Here is a 19,925-nt window from a genome sequence, read left to right as displayed (position 1 = left end):
GAGCCCCCCCACCCCCCTTGACCCAGACTACCTTTCCACATCAACGCTCCAGGGCACATGCACATTATAATGCAATGAAGCCAACACTATGTTTGGCCAACACACAGTGGCAGGCTTTTAGTCAGCCAAGTGTGAGCGAGAGGAACGGCGAGGGAGGAGAGGTCACGGGGGCTGTGAAGATTACAGTCCAGAGTCGATCTGCGTCACACCGGAGGTTCAGCTCCATAATTGTCAGCGTAACTCCGTCTCCCCTCCATTATTTCCTCTCCACATGACACCTACACCCTGCTTTTTATTAGACATTAATCTGATTCCTATTCCACAGGGGTTATCCCAGCCACTTTCACACTCGGCCACACCAGAGCCAATTTTGAAAGGCTCTTCTGCCGAGCATGGGGGGGAAAAAAAGAAGAAAAATCTTGGCACCCTCTCCCTTTGATGTCTCTCCGCTCGCTCCCTGCTTCTTCCCAAAAAGCCCACGCTCATTCAGTGTTCTGATTTGCGGGCGAGGAGCGGGAGTCGGGGGAAAAAGTGGAACAGTGAAACATAAACTCCCTTACAGCCTGAACGCCACGGGCAATACATCCTCTCCATTCAAATGCTTTCTGCATCCAGAGAGCCGATATTCCACCAACCTACAGAACTAGATTCCATCGTTTCAGCAATCGATTTTTCCAGGATTTCGGCTGTAAAATTTCAGGGAGGATGAATTGTGTGGATATTACTGAGGGAGTCGGCCAGCTTCACTCTTGGCATCCTTTATATTCAAATGAATGGAAATGACTGAAAGGGTTTTGGAGAGAAATCTGCAAAGCAACGCCAAGCGATTTCAGTTTACCCATACATGAATAATACAAGGCTGTCTTCTGTTTTGAAGTTGTTAAAAGAGCTGAAAATAATCCCCCAGAGTTTTCCAGACCCACAGAAGACCCTTATACTCTCTCAGATCAGCATGATTTGTGATTTGTCTCAGATTCAGTGAATGCTCTTGGTCTATTAAATCTTTGCACTTGGCTATGCGTCGTGTAGCGATGGCAGAATAAATCGCAATCAACGGCGGCCAACTTTGAACCACAAGTCATCACACATCTGATCGGCATAAGCTTTGCACGGGAGCCGAGGGCTGCAGCGAATGCAATCCCTGCGAGAAGCGAGTGCTGCCAAGATGTTTTACAGTAAGGGTTGAGAGACGACCGACACATGATGGATGAACAGATGTGAGAGATACTGTATATTAAACAGTGGAGCACAATACACACAGACGGGTTGTTTAGGTTCTGTAATGTTGGAAAGTGTCTTTTTTGGTCTGACCAACGAGTCAAAAATCCAGAGATGCTCCATTTCTGATATCAAAACAGAGAAAAGCTGCAAATCCTGGACCGACTCGATTTATCGCTGTAGCTCCATTGTTAATATTTCATAAACGGTGCAAATCAAAAGCCAGCTACATGGAGAGAGAAGCAAAATGAAGGAAAACCGAGACAAAAGATCACATGCCAGTGAAAAATGAATGTGGAAGCAAGTCGGAGAAACCTATCACGTGTATTCAATCTATAAGCATGGGACAGTGTGTGCATGGTGAATGCTGAAAAATGATGCAAGGGAAAAATCCAGTCAGGTGCACAGATACTCTCACCCCGTTAGATTACTCGGGATGTGGTCTTGTCATTTTTCTCTCAACTCGGCTCATGTATTTTTCTATTTGTGCATTCCTAAATGTCCAAGAGTATTATTTGTCAGAGCTCACATGTCCCATGAGAGTGCAGTTGGGTAAAGCTGACATCGGCAGAGAAACTGTTATCTCTGCCTCTTCTTCTTAATTAAGTGAAATAAATACGTTTCCTGTGATTTCCAGCAGCTGTTGGGTTTTTCCATGCAAAGCAGAAGAGAGGAGCAGTGCACACACACACAAGAGAAAAAAATTAAAAAACAAAGAAAAGAGTGTATGAGGAAGTCACCTTGGTCAGGAGGTGAGAAGGCTTTCCTGCTATGCTTTTCAGAATGAGCGAGGTTTCTCGGTCCAGATAGGAGTGCTTGGGTGAAGAGAGCAGAGCAGAGGAACAGACAAAATATAGAGGTGTCAGTGCCAGGTGATTCTCGGAGGCTTATTAATCGCAGGTGTTTTGATCTTTATGTATGACAGAAGCGTGGAAGCGAGAGAAGGTCCCATAAACGGAGCGCTCAGCAGTGGTGGTTGTCATTAGCTGCAGCTGTGGGCGAGGAAGCAATGACTGTGAGAAGCACTGTAGATATGCACAGAGCAAACATGACCGCAGTAGATTGGAGTGTGTGAATCTGTAGCATACTGTGCATTCTGGCTCACCATCAAACCTACAGTCTACGGCTAATTTCACACCGTACACACTTTACTTACATGTGCATGCATCACACGTACACAAACGGCTACACACTGCATGGGATTCAATTCAAATTGCTGGTGGAAACTAAAATAATATGTGATTGCCTGCAGCTTTACATGGGCAAATGCCTAAAACGCATTCATGCACACATGCATGCTCGCTCACGCGCACACACACACACACACACACACACACACACACTTACAGTGGCCCGATCCACTTCACCCTCCCGTGAGGTGAAGTCAAGCTGCCGTCTGGCCCGTCGCAGTGTGACATGCTGGGAATATCAGGAGGTGCAGGCAAGGTGTGTGTGTGGGTAGAGACCACAGATATAGGAAAAGATGCAAACACAGATAACATGATGACATGCAGGGGGGGGGTCATGCATGCTTACTTTTTCCTTCTGAACTGAAATACTACCTCTCTGTCACGGTTTCCCTCTCCTCCTTTCTCGAGCTTTTGCCTCTATACATACTGTTTTCGTGCATTAGCTCAGATCTTTTGCTTCTGAAACAGGTTAAACTCCTCTAAGACTTGAGGATGTTGTGCTTTTGTTACAGAGCCAAGATGCTTGGTGAGTGAGCGAAAGAATTCAGCATGTGAACATTTTAAATCCACACGTAAGCGAGCCTTATAGGAGATTACAACGTGCTCGTTAACACACCATCCAACGCACAATACACGTCCGTATTGTGGATTGACTCTCAACATGCAGTTTCTTCCAAACGTCATGCTGTGTGGTTAAACATGCAGGGCGAGAGCTTACCTTGTTATTAGATGTGGAAATGTGCACGCAGTCTTTGGCTCACGCACACTTTGTCATTAGCTGATAATACTTTGGACATCCTTGGTGTGTGTGTGTGTTTTTCTGTGTGTATTTCAGTGTGAGCCGTACCTCTGTGCTGGTCTGGTTCTGTCCCTGTGTGCTCGGGCTGCTCTGGCCCTCCACCTCTCCGCCCGCCATCACTTTGTCAATGTCCAGGGAGTCCATGCTGGACGCTGAGGCACACGCTGAATTTACACTGGACCGCTGGGACGGAGCTTCCTGCTCGCTGACCGCGCCCACTGAGCCCGTCCTCCTGTGCTGGCCGCCGCCGCCGGCGGACGACCCCGACGAGGGCCGCCGGAGCGTGGCGGAGGAGAAAGAGGAGGAGGAGGAAGAAGAGGAGGAGGAGGTCTGACGCGCCGCTTCGTCCATGCTGAGAGAGGCCTTCTCCAGCTGAGAGGTGATGTCATCCAGGGAGATGTTGGCGGCCGCGGGGCGGGCGTTGAGGCTGCCGCCGCGCACCGTGTTGGCCGGAGACGCCCGGGTACTGCTACTGGTGCTTCCTGTTGGGGATTTCAAGCACAGCTCAGAGGGACTGCCTTTGAAAATGATATGTGAACCATTGACGGAATACATTTGTTAACGTTACGCTGGATTTGTGACACATTCCAGTTGGATCTCAGGTGCAACATGTAGCATCTTTAAACATCAATATGAAATAACAACATATATTAGGTGAGATTGTTAGGAAACACTTTTATGATTATTATTAACCAAATGAGACAACAGTAAAAACGACTGGCTGCATTTATATTATACCAGTGTAGTCGTAGCTTGTGTTAAAGACTACATTTCCCTGCTGCAAACAGGATGCTGCTAATTGTCCCCCCTTTCCTCCACGACATCATTACTCTGCATTCGTTTGATATGGCTTCGGTAAAAAGGAAAAACACGTTTGAAGAGATTTTTGTTCACATTCTTCAGCACCAGAAGAAGAGTGACATCTTCCTGTTTTACTCCATGAAGCGTCCCTCTATTGTGTTTCAGAGTCCAAACATTATCCGAGCCCAGCAATGTGTGGCGCAATGTAAAAGAGTTTGGCAGCGACATCATTTGCTTACAATGATTATATACAGTTTTAGGAGTGGAGTAATGATTTCTGTTGTTGCTCAAATAACACATGAAGCTCCACTGTAAATGCAAATGGTTGAGCGGGACTACCTCCGCTGCTTCCCCCTCCGCTGGTGCCTGAGTGCTTGGTGCTGGCACTGCGGCCCCCAGGGGCCCGCTGCTGGCCTTTGTTCTGGCCGCGAGACGCCGAGTTTGGTTTGGAAATGGTGTCGAGCTCCTGTTCAATGGTGCACAGGTCAGCCATCAGGGCGTCCAGGTCCACTGTGTCGCCCTGGTTCAACGCCTCTGCAGGGAGCAAAGATAAAAAGGATAGAGGAAGCACAGAGAAGGGGGAGGGAGGTTTAATGATTTCTTTCATCTGTGCTGTTATTAAGCAGATCGGGATCAGATGAGTGAAGACTCACCGTTTATGTTATACATGGAGAAGCGGTAGGAGAAGTTGGCCATGTTCGTCTCCTGCCTGAGAGGAGGCTTCTGCAGCGGTTTCTGTGGCTTGCCATCATCCAGACTCTACAGAGCGCACACACACACACACACACACACACACACACAGGCAAAGCATGAGGTACGCATATGCAAAAACCACACACATTCTGACATCACAGTCAAAGCACAGGATCTAAGCAACCATCTCTGCCTGCTTGTGTGCGCACACACACACATGCACGATTACACAATACAAAGTGGTGGTGGGAGGAGAGTTGCTAGGATACAGTAAAGGGAGACAGGATTAGCAGTGTTAAGGTTGCTATGGATACAGCCCTTTTCTCCCTGCTCCTCTACCTGTGTGAGTGTGTGTATATGTAGCCAACCACCCTTTCATTGTGTGTGTGTGCGTTAACCTGTGTCAGCTTGTCCAGCTCTCCAAGCCAAGCACCAAACATCTTGTCCAGGTCCTGGTCCTCCTTATCGCTGTCCTCCTCCGCTCCGTGGTCCAGCTCATCGTCTGATACCTGCTCCATCTACAGACACACACACACACACACACACACACATGTATAGAAGATGTATACAGATCGCACCCACATAGCAGGAAGGATCTAAAGGAGGAAAATAAATAAATAAATGAAAACAAAAAACCTTCATCTCAGCTCATGCCAACCTCACTGCCTGTTACCATGACAACCGCTCATGGACCCCTAGCGGGCGCCCTGTGCAGTCTGATCGTCTGATCGGTGGAGTGCACCGTAGCGCCTCGTGTGACACACCCGACACATCAACTTCCAGCTAAGGAGCCGAAAGAGAGGGATGCCGATGGAGCAGAGCGGCATCCAATATCGCCTAAATTGACGTACTCGGCTCTTTCGGGATCTATAAACCTGCAGTGAAACCACGACACCAGTAGTGCACCTGTGGAGAAGGTATCAATGAAAGCACACTGAACAACACCTGGCAGGTGGGTTCTTTAATGCCGCTCATGGGGCAGTGCGAGTGAAGGAAGGCGCAGCCTGCTGGTTGCCAGAGCCCAGCTGTGTTGCGTCAAAGGTGATGACAGAGCTCCCTCTGCTGGACACAAAGGGAAGTGGTGTAACTGCAACATGCAGCTGTGCGGCTGGTTGCTCATATCCAGCAATGCAACAGAAGGAAGGCATCTTGATATTGCTATTTGACGACAGGAGAACATGACGAGACGACACCGTCTGACCTTCTAGTATTGCGCTGAAATAAACTGAGCACAAGAGATAACAGCATACTGCCCGACCCTTTTTCAGTGTATACAAGGACACTTTTCAGGAGACAAAGCACTAAATCAAAACATGAAAATCAAGGAGACGCAGCATAGCAGATGAGACCTGAGAAACAGTGCAAAAATGAGTCCATTCTACAGTATTTAACAACATGTAGCATCAATAACCGCTGATGTCCCTCCCCCTTTCCTTTATATAATTTCTAGGTCAGCTGGGCTGTCAAACTGTTGAAACACTCCGATATTACCCAACCTGCAGGATGAATAAAGACACATGAATGCCAGCGTGCATTCATGAGGAAGGATTTTGACTACAAGTGGAAGGAAAGCATTGTCGAGCAGAGGAGGCGGAGGAGTCACGCCTGGATAGTCAATAATCTGAATCAGACAGTACAACATGACGAAGTACTCGTCCCCTTAAGAGAGCCCCTGTCTCGGTGCAGTTCAGTTCCCCCTAATACTGTGCAATCAGATGGAATATTCCCTCCTGTTAACCACACTGTATGGTGGCAGTCACCAGTGGGGACCGTACCAAACCGGGATTAACCCCTCTGATGACCCCTCGTTTGATCCAGCAAAATGTGTGCGTGTGTGTGTGTGTGTGGCTTAATGTACGTGTGTGTTTGTGCGTGTGTGTCTAACCCTTTGTGGTCGCACAGAGAGCTTGAGAGCGATCACAAAGTCATGCGTTGTTGTTAGGAGGCGATAGAAGCAGGTAATAAAAACAGGCAGTAGGTGAGAGGCAATAAAACAGGCAGCGTTTGACAAAGCAAACGGGAAGATGACATAATATGACAGCAGCGGCATTGAAAAATCGGTCAGCTCAACACAAACACACGCGCAGGAGTCGAGGGGTGCTCGTTTCAGAAGCGGCCACATTCCACACTGCACACTTGTTCTGCTCCTTTAAGTCACTGTATGCAGCGCTGGAAGAAAATATACCCGGCAGTCTCCCATCGCGTCCCGGCCTTAGTGTCGCTACAGCTGGTTTTACAAGCCAGAGCTGCCTCTGCTGTGTGTGTGTGCGCGTGTGTGTAATGATAACCATGAACGTGTGTGGGAGTCAGAACAGGAAATAGCCAGGATGTGCAGAATTCCTAATTTCCCTCATGGCCTGTTTCTTGGCAGGAAGCACCAGCTGTCCTTCGGTTTATCTGTGCCACTTCTTGGGGACGGGAGGGACGGCGTCCTTCAGGACGACCGAGTGGTTTACCAGACAATGACAGAAGTACACAACAGTTTGCCATCAGTTAAATTACACGGGGCCATACCACCACCAAAGAATCATTTGTCTATGTAGCTACCCTCAAATGTGTCGCAATTTGGTCACAGACGCGTCTATTCTGGGATCCCTCGGTAGGAAAAGAGACGAGCATCGTCGCGTTAAGGCGTGACATCATGGCTGGCTGGAGACGGACAGGAAGAGGAAATGGCTAAAATCAAATGAGCTTGCATTGCATTTGCCAATACTCACCGAGGTGCTTTCATATGTAAATACACAAGCAAGAAATAAGTCTAACTGCAGGACACTCTAAAAACAGCTGTGTTTAAACAGCAATAAACCTGCGGGCCTTCACAATGGCTCAAAACACACATATTTGCACACACAGAAGTATACACACGCTGAAGGTACATATTCAATGTGCTTGCAAAAAATTAAAAAAAAAAAAAGAATCGAAATGATGCACACACAAAAACCAAGAGCACTTTGAAAATAGCTCTGCAGCTGTCATTCTAATGGAATCATCGCCTCAGTTGCAGACGATGCTGCAGGTTTAAGTGAATTACCACCTGAGGCCTTGCATTTAAGCTTATGGAGCATGACCTGAGAGGGACGCAGAGATGGGAGGAAGTTTATGTGTGCGTGTGTGTGTGCAAATGCACTCCTATAGGCATCATCGCAATGCAAACAACAGCCTTGGCCTTTTTCCCTCCCTGGCACTGCACGGCCCCTCTCTCTCGTCTGAGCATGACCAGCACTCATCTGTCTCCTGTGAGGGTTGGGTGGCTCAGAGGTCCAGGGTGAAAGGTTAAAGGTCGAAAGGTCTGCCCAACGGTGTCTCCCTCTGGAGACCTCGCCCTCTCTCTCTCTCTCGGTTAAACATTTGCAGTTCCCGCTGATGCTGCAGCACCAACAGATGAGGAACGACGGGAAGATGAAAAGTGTGTTCTGGGAAATCGGATCGCTCTACATCTCAGAGACAAGAGCAGCAGAGGATCCGGTGCTGAGGAGGATGAAGAGCTGGAGGAGGAGGAGGAGGACGACATGTCTATGTTTAGACTAAGTCGCTCATATCAGAGAGTGTCAAGAGGCAGAGAGTGTCAAGAGGATTGGAAAAGGGAGCGGTATGAAGACTAGATGTTAAGTCTCCGAACAACAAAAGAGTTTTCAATAGTTCCTACTCCTAACGACCAACTCTGAGACAACTGGGATCCTTCTGAATATCAATAGAAATTGGGCTTTAGGTTTCAAACTCAAAGCCGATACAATCTTCACAAAGAAAAGGCCCTGGGCTTTGTGTAGTGAGAACCACTACCCAAAAACAAGATCCAGAAAGAAGGCGACAAAGAGAGGGGTTGAGGAAAAACACAAGTATTTGGGTGTGCCAGGCAGAGTGCAACATGACATCATAGGTCAGTTTAGGTCTCCATGGCTCGCTCCTTCATAATCCCGTTTGCATGATGGGAACAGAGCGCTGTTGTTCATTTGGTTCACATTTAGCTGAATTAGGTACACCAACTTTTACCATACTAGCGAGAGGAGTAGTCCTGATGTTTGTGGGCAGTTTAAGTGTTGTTTAGTACAGTTTCCTCTGTTTATTAAAAGTATCTTGGGTGTTTATCCCAGTCAAGGGCTTTAAGACATTGGTAATGCTTGGAAATCAACATTCTGTGAACCTCTATATTGTTCATATAAATGTTCAAATCCTGGGCTGAATAGAATTACTTCTTCAGAAAGCACGAATTGAATCCATACAATCTAAAGAGAAATAAAAACAGGTCCCTACAACAATGCCAAAGCCATTCCCTGCCTGTTTCAGAACCACCTGTTCGGTTCCCAGCTGTCATTGAAATGATGAATTGCCTCCAACATTTAAGTCACAAATAAAAGCCTTTCATGTTTCAATCACACGGGAAATGGGAGGGCTGGGATGTGGAACATGACCCTCGCTGTGTAAACACTATTGTGGCCAGATACTCCCGCTGCGATGACGGCCGAGTGGCTGTTTCCATCGAGCACTCCTAAATAGACTATTTTTGGACTAAACACTCAATAGCGTGCGTGAGTGTAATGTCGCAATGAGGACTGTGGCGGTTAATGAAACCGAGCATCAGCCCTTTGGCTCTCATCAAATAAAAACTTCCACAGCCGCCGTGTCCTCACGGCTTTTTCCTCTCAAACTATCTGCACGGAAAATAACTTTAGGCCTCTCTATTCTAAAAATATTCTCAACACATCATATAATCCCGACAAAGCAAGCCAAACTTGAGAAGAAAGGGACCGGAAAAAGGGACTGGGCACGGGGGCTGGAGAAACAGCGTGGCAGTTATAGAAACTCAGTGAACTGCTATTAGGCTTCTGAGCGCAACGCCACGGAGCGCAGAGTGGGAATCCTTGAGAGTTTAGTGGGACACAAGCGCTTACACTGAGAAGGGTCCACGGGGGCCAAGATGCAGACAAAGCTCAAACTGGGGGGGGGGCCATTAAAAGATATGTAAATTCAAGCACAAATATTTTCATGTAAATTCCCCGGTGACTCTTCAAATATTTAACATTCTAATATATGGCAATATGTCCCTTGGCTTAACATAAAACACAAAAAGCGTGTACATTAAACCGCTTCCCTTTTCTCATGGTAACCAATCACCTGGCGTGAGCGGTGCCTCCAGCCCGACAGCCTGTGAATCACCTCTTACGCGTACATGTGTCCGATTGTCATCGTAGCCATGAAATCCGGCCATAAAACACACACTAAAGTGCCAAGATATCGTAATGACATCCTGTGTCACAGTGAAACCCATCCCGTCTTGTGTGCGTTTGCCGAGACAGCGCAGACGAAAGCATCCGTCAGGAGCGACGAAGCCTTCACCGCCGCTCTCACAATGTTTCAGTGGCGATGAGACATAAAGCGATCTCATTGTAAGACGTGCGAGCGTGTACTTATACTTATATGACTGCGTTTGACTCTGGTATATTCATCAAATGCCAGCGCTAAAGAGTGAGTCTCTCTCTATCGTTCTGGACTGTCATGAACATTGGGATCAAGAAGTGTCAGTGTCATGATGTTATATTAGGATATCGCCCGCCACCTTATTCCGAAAGCAGAGTATCTTTAATGTGAATGTGCACTAATGTCGAGACAATTCAGTCCTATAGAATCAGAAAAACAAGCGTAAAAGAGGGGAGAGAGCATGAAGGGGAAGGAGTGATGAGTAAGAGGCCAGCGAGGAGCCGGGGGAAGTGATGGAGGGGATGATGAATAGCTACAATAATGGAGGGAGGGAGCCGGCTATTAGATCGTGAATAGAGGGGAGGCTTTGACGGCAAAAACAACTGCTTCAGTGTCATTAGTCAAGCACGGCCGACAGGAGGAACTCGCATGCAAACACACACACACACACACACACACACACACACACATATATATGGATCCACAAAACACACGCGACACTCTGGCTGATACAGCCAATTAGGAAGGAGGGGCAGAGAAAGGGTCGGGGGAGAGAGGAGAAAGATGAGGAGGATGTCGGAGGTGGACAGATGGAGAGTGAGTCAGGGGGAGGAGAGAGGAGGCAAAACTGAGACGGGGGAAGAGAGGGAGTGTGAAAGTGCACGGTCACAGTGGTGGGGGGGCGGCATCGGCGCCAAACTCCAGCTGCCCCGCTTCCATTCGAGCAGCCATCGCCATGGCAACACACATGCACAGCTCCACGTCGACGGGCTCCGACAGACAGACGCGCAACTATCACAAGGCCTCCGGTGTGAGCCAGGGCTGGTTCTTCACGTGATAGCCGACGTATCGACGCGATTTTCCATTTTGCATGGATTTCTGGCTCCAATTCAAGCAGCACACAAGCGTACATGTGTCTGTTCTTGTTTTATTTGTGTCTCGGTGTCCCTGGCTCTGACAGTCGCCCCCCCCCACCGACCGAGGATGTGTCAGCCTCCCCGCTTCCCTCCAGGGCAGCAGTGCAAACGTGAAATCAATAGTCTTGTCCCTGCCCACGGGAGATTGGGTTACATCCACACACGCATGCAGGGGGCTCAGGTGGTCTGCTGCGGTGGGCTCACACAGTTTTAAACATGATGCAGCACTGCAGCAGCAGACGACAGCCAGACATTAAAAACAGGCACTCCTTATAAGAAGACGAGACCCACTGCTCAGGGGAAGCGCACGAGTAAAAAGAGCTGCAATGCTGCGATCTTCAGCTGGGTGATTTTCTTGTGTTGTTGCTTAGTAAATGTGTAGAGCATCAAGAACCTGCTGTAGATGATTTGGATAAGTAGGTTGTGGTTGTATCTAAGACACTGGTCAGGATAAAACTGGTGGTAGCCAAAGACTTGAGAACAGGGTTTCTGCAGGGTTCATAGTTCACTTTAAGACCTTTTAAATACCACATGCAATGCAGTTTAATGCCTGTTTCACAATCATACCGTCCAAAGTATGAAGGAAGCCAGTAGGGACCTTGAATTATTTAGTATCATTACATTGTTCTGTACTTCCCAGCAGTATATATACACACATCTACTGTAGATGAATAAAATCATTACGGTGCCAAGTGATTTTTCATCATCCTTTAGTTTCTTGGTCGAGCAAAACAGGAGGTTTACATCTGCCACCTGTTAGGGAATACAAAGCACAGTACCGGAGTAGCACACTGCACAAGCAACACATGCCCAAAAACACACACACACGCACACACACACACACACACACGCAGAGGGATATCCCGTCTGAACAACACATTCATACTGCAAAACGCCAGCATGCTGCACCTAAAAGCAGAGAGAAATGCACACATGCCGCTAGCAGCTGGGAATGTCTTCCTCCGTTGGCGTACGGCGGTTCCTATCTCCGCCTTTAGCTCACCCCATAACCCCCTGCAGCTGGCCGCCGATTGGCTAATGATGAAAAGCTTCTTGTTATCTGAATTCAAAGCAACTGTCCCAAGTGGTGGTTTTATGTTTCTCATCAAAACAGACCCAAGAACAATGACGTATTAACCGTGGCCCTGCATGTACATGTTGAATAATATCGACAGCTGAGCGTCAAAGTCAGCGAGCAGCTCCGCATCACACACACACACACACACACACACACACACACACACACACACACACACACACACACACACACACACACACACACACACACACACACAGAGAGTCACCCGCCAACATACGGCCATAAACCTCTCTGACACACAAGCATCCCGACTTCCTGGAACAGTTTAAGTGGAGGGGAGCAGGCTTCCTCCTCTCAGCCTCGGGCTGCATCACCACTGCTGGGGTCCCGGGTTTAAAACCCGGCTTCCTTCCACATCCGCACCGCTGGGCCTTCTTCTCGAACACATCGCGGGTTTGTTTCTCCGAGAGGAAAATAATACGGTGCGTGTCTGTGACTTTGTCCGTTCACGTTCCACCCGATTGGTGTTTTCTGGACACATTGAAATACTTATTCCAGACGTGCATTTTCCAACTGACAATCCAAGGTATTGAACTCGCATGAATAAGAACACTGTATTCATCCACAAATGGAAGTCATGTCTGGGTATTAATCAGGAAAGTAGATTCATCTTTTACTCCTTGGATACTCGTCAATGAACTATACACCACCCCTGCAACCACACTGCCTCCAGAACATTTGAATTGGCTAAAATGCCACCCAAGAAGCCATTTCATTTGTTGTGATGGTTTCCTTCTGTTCATGCGGCTGCTTTTGCTCCGAGTCTTCTGTCCTCGATATATAAGATATAACTCCCTATAGCCGTTATGATGCACTTTTCTTTCCTCCAATTTCTGATTTGTGAGTCGAGGATAAAATTCTTGGCATCGAATCCGACAGAAAGGCGGCCATGTTAACAGTAAAACAAAATACCCTCGGTGCTGATATGTGTGGTCATGTGTGCATTTCATAATGCCAGAGTCACACAGCCAAGACTGCACTCTCGAATATGACTCGGTTGCCATCCCTTGTGTCAATACAAGTGGAAACACTGAACCGCTGGGCTGCAAATTCAACGCAGATCTGTGATAGCGAGAGAATAAAGGCTCACTGTAAGGGAGCAGCTCTTTGCCACCGACCACAGCCGAGTCGGCCTCACATGGTTCCACTTTAGTCAGGAATTATCTCCTTCAGCGAGGAAGACTCTCCCCTGACATGATCCCCAGAGGCTCGACTCCTCTGTCATTTGGCTTTGATTTACAAGGCTCTCCGACGAAGGCTTTCAGGGGGGGGGGGGGCTCTCTCTCTCCACCAGCTCTGGATTTACCTCTTTTTTTTACAACACACACTCATGTCTGAGGCGCTGCGATAAAACCAGCATTTGAGACCACCTTAAATATAACTTCCCCGGCAGCTCGCTATACAGCGGCGGCTTGTCAAAATAAGAGTCTCTGTGGCATTCGAGCAAAGCTTACTGGCAGCAACGTCAATACTGCTTTTCCTCTGCTCTGAGGTTATTACCCACAAAGAGCAGCAGTGGCACCATTTACTCACTCCAGTTTACAGGAACTCTTACCTCTGAAGTGGCGTTCTCTCCTTCCTACCGAGGTTAAAGGTCAGACGAAACCACCACTCCACTCCACTCTGTGTCGGGGCCTTTTATCCTCTGGAAATGAGAAAAAGAGGGAAGAATCAAATCTATCAGATGTCATTAAGTGTCTATATTTGTGACTAAAGTAGCAGAACACAATCCCAGCCCCGTCATCCAGGGCCATTAGCCGGTGAAATTCCAAACTTATAGATTCGTTCTCACTGCAGTGCGGGAGAATTCAGAGACCTGGCAGGCGGCAGAGCTAGAGGGAGGCAGACCGATTTCACCGTCGCAAGAATGCAAGAGGATTAACTCTGGAGTGTGCTTGAGCGGAGGAGTTAACTGGGCGCAGACAAAAAAAACGACACGCACAGCCAGAGAGACACTTATGGCAGAGCTCTGGAACGCAATCAAGCGCGGCTCTCCCCTCGCCAGAAACCGCCGTCGTCATTACTGCGAGGGATTGGGAACGTGACATTTGAGGCCTTCTTCATTCTCCGACGAAGCCTCTCAGACCCACACAGGCAGCCATCGTGATGAGCACGCTTGACCACCACAGGCCAATCATTCCACAGCGTGAGCCGGGGCAGAAATCCAAACCGTGTCAAAACTTACTGTTCACCGTGACTCATCAGTCTCAGCATTGAAACATTTTGACGAATCATCAACTCATCAGTGCTGACTCAAAACAATGGATGCTGAATCACAGTCTGGTCGTGGAGACGAATGTCACACAGCCTGTTGGTTGTAGGCTATAACATGCTGAGCTGGAGATTTCAATGCTATGATTAGGTCCCAGTGTGTGTTTACCGTGTGTGTGTGTGTGTGTGTGTGTGTGTGTGTGTGTGTGTTAGAGAGGTAGGCAGCTGATGTTGTGGTTGCCTACTGGGAGGCTCTTCCCGCTGGCTTCAGCTGTTCCTTCATTCTTTTCTTTCTACACAGCAACTGTTCATCCACAGCATGTGGCCCTCTTACTCTTGGTCAAAGAGTGCGCGCGTGTTGTTTGCACAGCAAACAGACCTTCCCCGTCCCGACTTCTCTCGCCCGTCATCCATACATGCGTGTCACAAAAACACACACACACAATTGCCTTCTCGGATTACGGGTCACTCCCGTCCACCACCATCTCTGTGGTGTAATTTGCACATGGTTAACGTGTGATATCACTCAGTAAACGCGAGGCCATTGAGCAGGTGTGGCGCGGTGACACGCGGATCCGTGCAGCTGCGGGGGGGGGGGGGGGGGTGGGGGGGGCACAGTCGCTCCAGTCACAACAGCACGGGGGCCGGCGGGGCAGCTGCTCCGATGCTGAGGACAAAGGCACGGCCCGCGGCACACGCACTGACAAACATTAGCAACTTGTGATCAAAGAGGGGAAGACAATCATTTAAAAAAAAGAGCAAGAAATTGCAGACATGACATACCTTTTGCTCCTAAGTGTCCCCTCTAACTTCTGTCATAAAAATAGCAAAAGTATGCACCCGATTTGTATTTATGAAGCCTGTGCATTAAGCTATATAGAGCAAGATGCCCTGGAAACAATATCGTCCCTCATTACTGGATACCGAGGAGACTCCTTTGACTCTTTGAAAGCACACAACTGCCCCAAAAGGGTGCCCTGTGTGTCACTGCGCTACCTACGCTTAGTCTCAATAGACATTAAGTGGCCTAGATCAGTGCCCCACTTCAACAACAGACCAAGGGGAAACACAGGGTCCAATGTGGTGGACACAGGTGTGCCCTTGTCCGCCCACACTCCCTCCCATTAACGGTAATCCTTCGGGGCAGCTCATTTCCTGTCAGGGCAGGAAGTGGGAAGGAGGGCAGGGCACCGTACGAGCAGGGGTGACGATGATGTCAGAGCAGGGAAAGAAAGACGGGACTGTTGTCGGGGAAGTACAGCAAATGAGTAAGCGGGCAGAGCTCAACGCACCGCACAGTGCATGTTAGCCAAATCCCAAATATGTCACCTCTACTAATAACACTGTGAGAAGTGGCTACTGTCTGTGATGTGAATGTAGCGTGATAGACTGGTCTATAACAAGGGTTTTACATGACCACATAGCAGACTGTCATTAAAACACACAGTGCTATCATCCAATAAACACCATAAGAAAAAGCTTTATTTGAAATGAATCGTACTTTGTTAATACACGAATGAGCTGTGTAACAAAGGCTGGACCTGGAGAGCTTTATCGATCAGAAACACCCAACAGCATCTTACTCTGGTCTCAGAACAAGACCTCCGCAGTGACCCTGAGCGGTTTCCCTGTAAGAGCACTGAGGTAAACCATCAGTCAGCTGATCGATGGCTCGCCGCAACGCCGATCCTCGCTGGGAAGGCGCATTAGCATCGATCAAGTCAAGTCGTAAAGCGTCGCACGTTGCCTGACCTCCCGAGCAGTTTGATACAAAATCACCTCGATAGCCTTTAACGTGAACATGACCTTCCGCTATCATCACAGACCACTTTTGTGCCGTTCCCGCTGGCACACGGCGAGGTCTGGTTGCGATTACGAGGAGCTGGTCTCCTCTCCTCTCAGTGGGATTTCTCCACGGTCCGTGCAGGCGAGGCGCCCTGCTCGGGAGAAACCACACATGGTGGGAATTATGGAATAACGCTGCGTCAGGAATGTTCCCACGATGACCAGTGGGATCCTGATGGAGGTCCCACTGGCTGGATGGCTGCCAGCGGGGTTTACGGGTAATGTAACACACACACACAGAGTTACACGCTCAAATGCCTCTTGTGTTAAGTCGACACTTGGACCCGTTCCTCCTGTGTTGGATCAAAATAGTCCTTTGTGTGCACTGGCTTCATTTGACGGCAACATCTCGAACCTCATCGTTAGCGCAGCTTGCTCACAGCTGATCGGGTTAAAGACAGAAATATCGCTTCTCATTCACGCCGTTTCATTCCGATAATCTCCCAGAGGGGGGGGGGGGGGGGGGGGATCACCAACAGCAATGGAAGGGTAAAGGTCGGGCTGATGGACCTCAAATACGCCAGTGACCATCCCCAAAGCCCTTGATGCCGACCACTGTGCCAAACCCAGCGAACCGATCTCGAATCCGGTCACCGGGTAGAGTTGCCCGTGTGCCCGAAATAATCAGGAATCGCTAGAGAGTGAAGATCAGCGGAGCAGATAGAGATTAGCAAACTACTCAGCCACTAACTTAACCCAGAGACTCATTCAATAGAGGCTCGGGCTCACTCGCAGAGCTGCGCACACACACACAGCGCTATTTTGTGAGATTAAGCCTGCAGGTTTGAGTGACTGTCAAGGGATTCTCTTGCAGAAAATAGTGTGTCATTCCGCTTCTACCGCGGCTGTGTTCACTTGGGTTCTCGCTGCGTTGTAGGTCACTGACTCAAACGCCGGATTCCTTCTTCAGCGTCCTTCATGAACCCTGGTGTAAAAAATAGAAGAAAAAAGGAGTAGCCTGCCAACATCACGCCGTACAGTAAACGCGGGGCACTGGGTTGAAGCGAAAAAAGTGCGACTTCCAGACTTTGGCAGAGGGAACCGAAGAATGACATCATCGTTTCCAAGCAGTCGTATTTCACATGACATCAGCTGCACTGAAGAACATTTTATTGATTCTCATAAACCTCGCTGTCCTTCACCGCGTACTCCATCTCTTCCCTTTCCTCACAGGTCTTTTTCGGCAGACATCCCGGTTTGTGGATTCACTGGTGACATGGCGATGGGGGGGGGGGGGGGGGGGGGCCCCTGTGGCTCTTGGGACATTATGAACAAGGACGGGCACCCCCGTCCTCTTGTTTCCCTCTTCCAAGGTTTCACCGCACGCCGAAGTACCGGCTGGGTAGTGTAGCTACGTCTAACAGACATGAGCAGCGGGGTAGCTTTCATGATTATGGCAGAGAGAGTAGTTAAAGTCGGATGGAGGGGGAAAGTAGGCTACATATTTAATGGCAAAAACAAGCCATTTCAGCCCCAGTTTTTGGGTGTACCGCTAGTTCACGGCTTGAACTGAACACAGAAAACACTTGAAACAGTTGGAACATTTAAATAATATGAGAGTGAGCCTGTTTTTCGCCTTCAGTTCAACGCATGTATGTAATGTAGCTGAATCCCTACAACTGCTCCAGTTCAAGAGGATGACAAGTTAAATCCGGGTCTGGAATCTATTTTCTACGTGTGTGGCAAGATGTTTGTTTGTTCCATGACTCAGGCATACGCTGCTGCTTTTGCAACCCCACACAAACAAGACACCACCCCCCCCCCCCCACACACACACAGTGTGATGCTGGGGACACTATAATCACTGTCACTGGATCCTTGAGTTTCTCTGATAGTCGTATAATGCCGCAGTTGTTGGTGTATTCTCAGTGGTATATAACACGGAATCCTCAGTGGATTTGACTGGAATGTAACCCGGAGGTCAATGACGAGAAAGAAACTGTACAAGCATAAACACTTTTGGGCCAAGCGGCAGGCATTTCACAGCGGGGTGAGGGAAAACAGTGCAGTCCACTTTTCTCACATCTGTGTTTGTATGATGGACTGGAAGGGGTTTCCAGAGACTGCAAAAAGGCAAACAAACACCAGCAGCCCGGCCCCGCGAACACACCGACACGCGTAACTCCTGCCATGGTTTCACGAGAACTCGCCGAAGCGAGGAGACGACGCAGGAACTGGCCGCGCTCGATGTTTGTCACATCGCACCACCCGCTGCGAAGAACTGGCCATTCCATTTAATTCAATTAGGGATGCAAAATAGCACATGTGACAGAAAGCAATACAGAGAGTAGGAAATAAATCCCCCTTTCTCATTCCACATTTACGTCTTACACCAGACAGGTCATACATCACCCAGTCGACAGTGCATATATATTTTAATACAGCAGCCAGGCAGCACATGTTTCATTTTCCCTCTGAGTTAGCACTTTGTGTGCTCTTGCTCGCTCCGAAGAACTCCTGCTTGCCTTCAGCATGTTGTGTTCTCTCCATGTCAAAGACCCATTATCCATGGCCCGGCTCAAACAGGACAGGATTACATAGGCAGGTGGGGCGGAGAGAGAAAAACCTTTTCCAACCTTGGATGCTAAGATCTATTTCAAGGGGGATTGCCCAACTGTGTGCAACTTAACTTAAGAGACAGGTGTGCAAAAAAACACAGCAAAGGGCCTCAGGGCTTCATGGCGGTCATAGGTCTTGATGCATGTGATAGACAGTAACAATCCAGACCCGTGCACTTCTACGTTAACAAAGACTGACCCCCTGCAACAGTGAATGGAGCCGACCATCTGTGATACAGTAGAGGAGGTGGGGGGGGGGGGGGGGGTGAGAACCAGCCACCTGCCATTGTCAAAGTCACACCGATTAATAGCTGCCTAAGCTGCTTAAACACACTGTACAGTGAGCGAGGCAGCACACAAAAGGGACAATTAACGACTGAACAATAATGTTTCGTAGCGGATCAGATAGAATATTGGAAAGTAGGTCATGGAAGAAGGGGTGCGGAGATGAAAACTGACAGTTTTGAAGTTCAATAGCTGCATCATCATGACCCGATAAATGACATCTGATAGAAAAAAAGATATCTCCATAAAAATATGCTTTTTAAAAACAAGAACTGATTTAGGGCGTCTGTCCCTCTGAATTAAAAGTGCTTATTTCCAAACCCACAATTGGGGTCAGATGTGTAAAGGAAGAATCCAAAACAAGCAGAAGCAGAGGTATCAGTTTCTCCAATTACAGTAGCCTCAGTAGACCAGAATGCAATGCAAACCAGACATGTTGTGATGAGAGTAAGGTTTTGTTTTTTTATCCACTCGAAAGCTCACACTTTCGCCATCTACAAATTATAACCCACAGGTAGATGCAACAAGTGCAGGCCCGTTTTGTCTGATGGTTGTTGAAAGGTAACATGTGAAATGTAGGAATTTAGACAATGCTGTTCATGAAATAACTCCTGGACCACACCGGCAACTGTGAATGAATAACATCCAGCGATGTAGAAGTACCTAAAAGGGGACTTTTCCCACCAGGACTGACCCGTACTAAAAATGTAAAAACGCGTGAAAGTGCTTCGGGAGAAAAAAAGTTCACCCAGTGGCACAGATATTAAAATCTCACACGGCATCCAATTGTAGAACAAGTTCCGCCGTTTGCATTTCTAGCCGTCTTCACACAGCAGTGTGTGTGTGTGTGCGCTTGAGTGCACCTGCAGAGCCAAGACCAAGATCGTGCATTGC

The 19,925-nt window shown here is 48.3% G+C and overlaps 1 protein-coding gene across 1 annotated transcript in view; it reads right to left on the bottom strand.

Annotated features, from left to right (window-relative positions):
* raph1b (Ras association (RalGDS/AF-6) and pleckstrin homology domains 1b) overlaps window positions 1-19,925 on the bottom strand; it is a 34,348-nt gene that overhangs the window by 10,894 nt on the left and 3,529 nt on the right. Inside the window, exons 2-7 of the mRNA XM_079296478.1 lie at window positions 13,688-13,777; window positions 5,100-5,219; window positions 4,662-4,767; window positions 4,348-4,542; window positions 3,256-3,689; window positions 1,959-2,033 (exon numbers count right to left, since the gene is read on the bottom strand). Coding sequence (XP_079152604.1) covers window positions 1,959-2,033; window positions 3,256-3,689; window positions 4,348-4,542; window positions 4,662-4,767; window positions 5,100-5,219 — 930 coding nt within the window. The 5' untranslated portion in view covers window positions 13,688-13,777. The remainder of the gene's footprint in view (window positions 1-1,958; window positions 2,034-3,255; window positions 3,690-4,347; window positions 4,543-4,661; window positions 4,768-5,099; window positions 5,220-13,687; window positions 13,778-19,925) is intronic.

This window comes from Melanostigma gelatinosum, assembly GCF_949748355.1.
Source record: "Melanostigma gelatinosum genome assembly, chromosome: 24".
NCBI classification, from domain to species: Eukaryota; Metazoa; Chordata; class Actinopteri; order Perciformes; family Zoarcidae; genus Melanostigma; species Melanostigma gelatinosum.
Note: the sequence above shows the minus strand (reverse complement) of the source record. Positions and strands in the feature narration are given on the sequence as shown.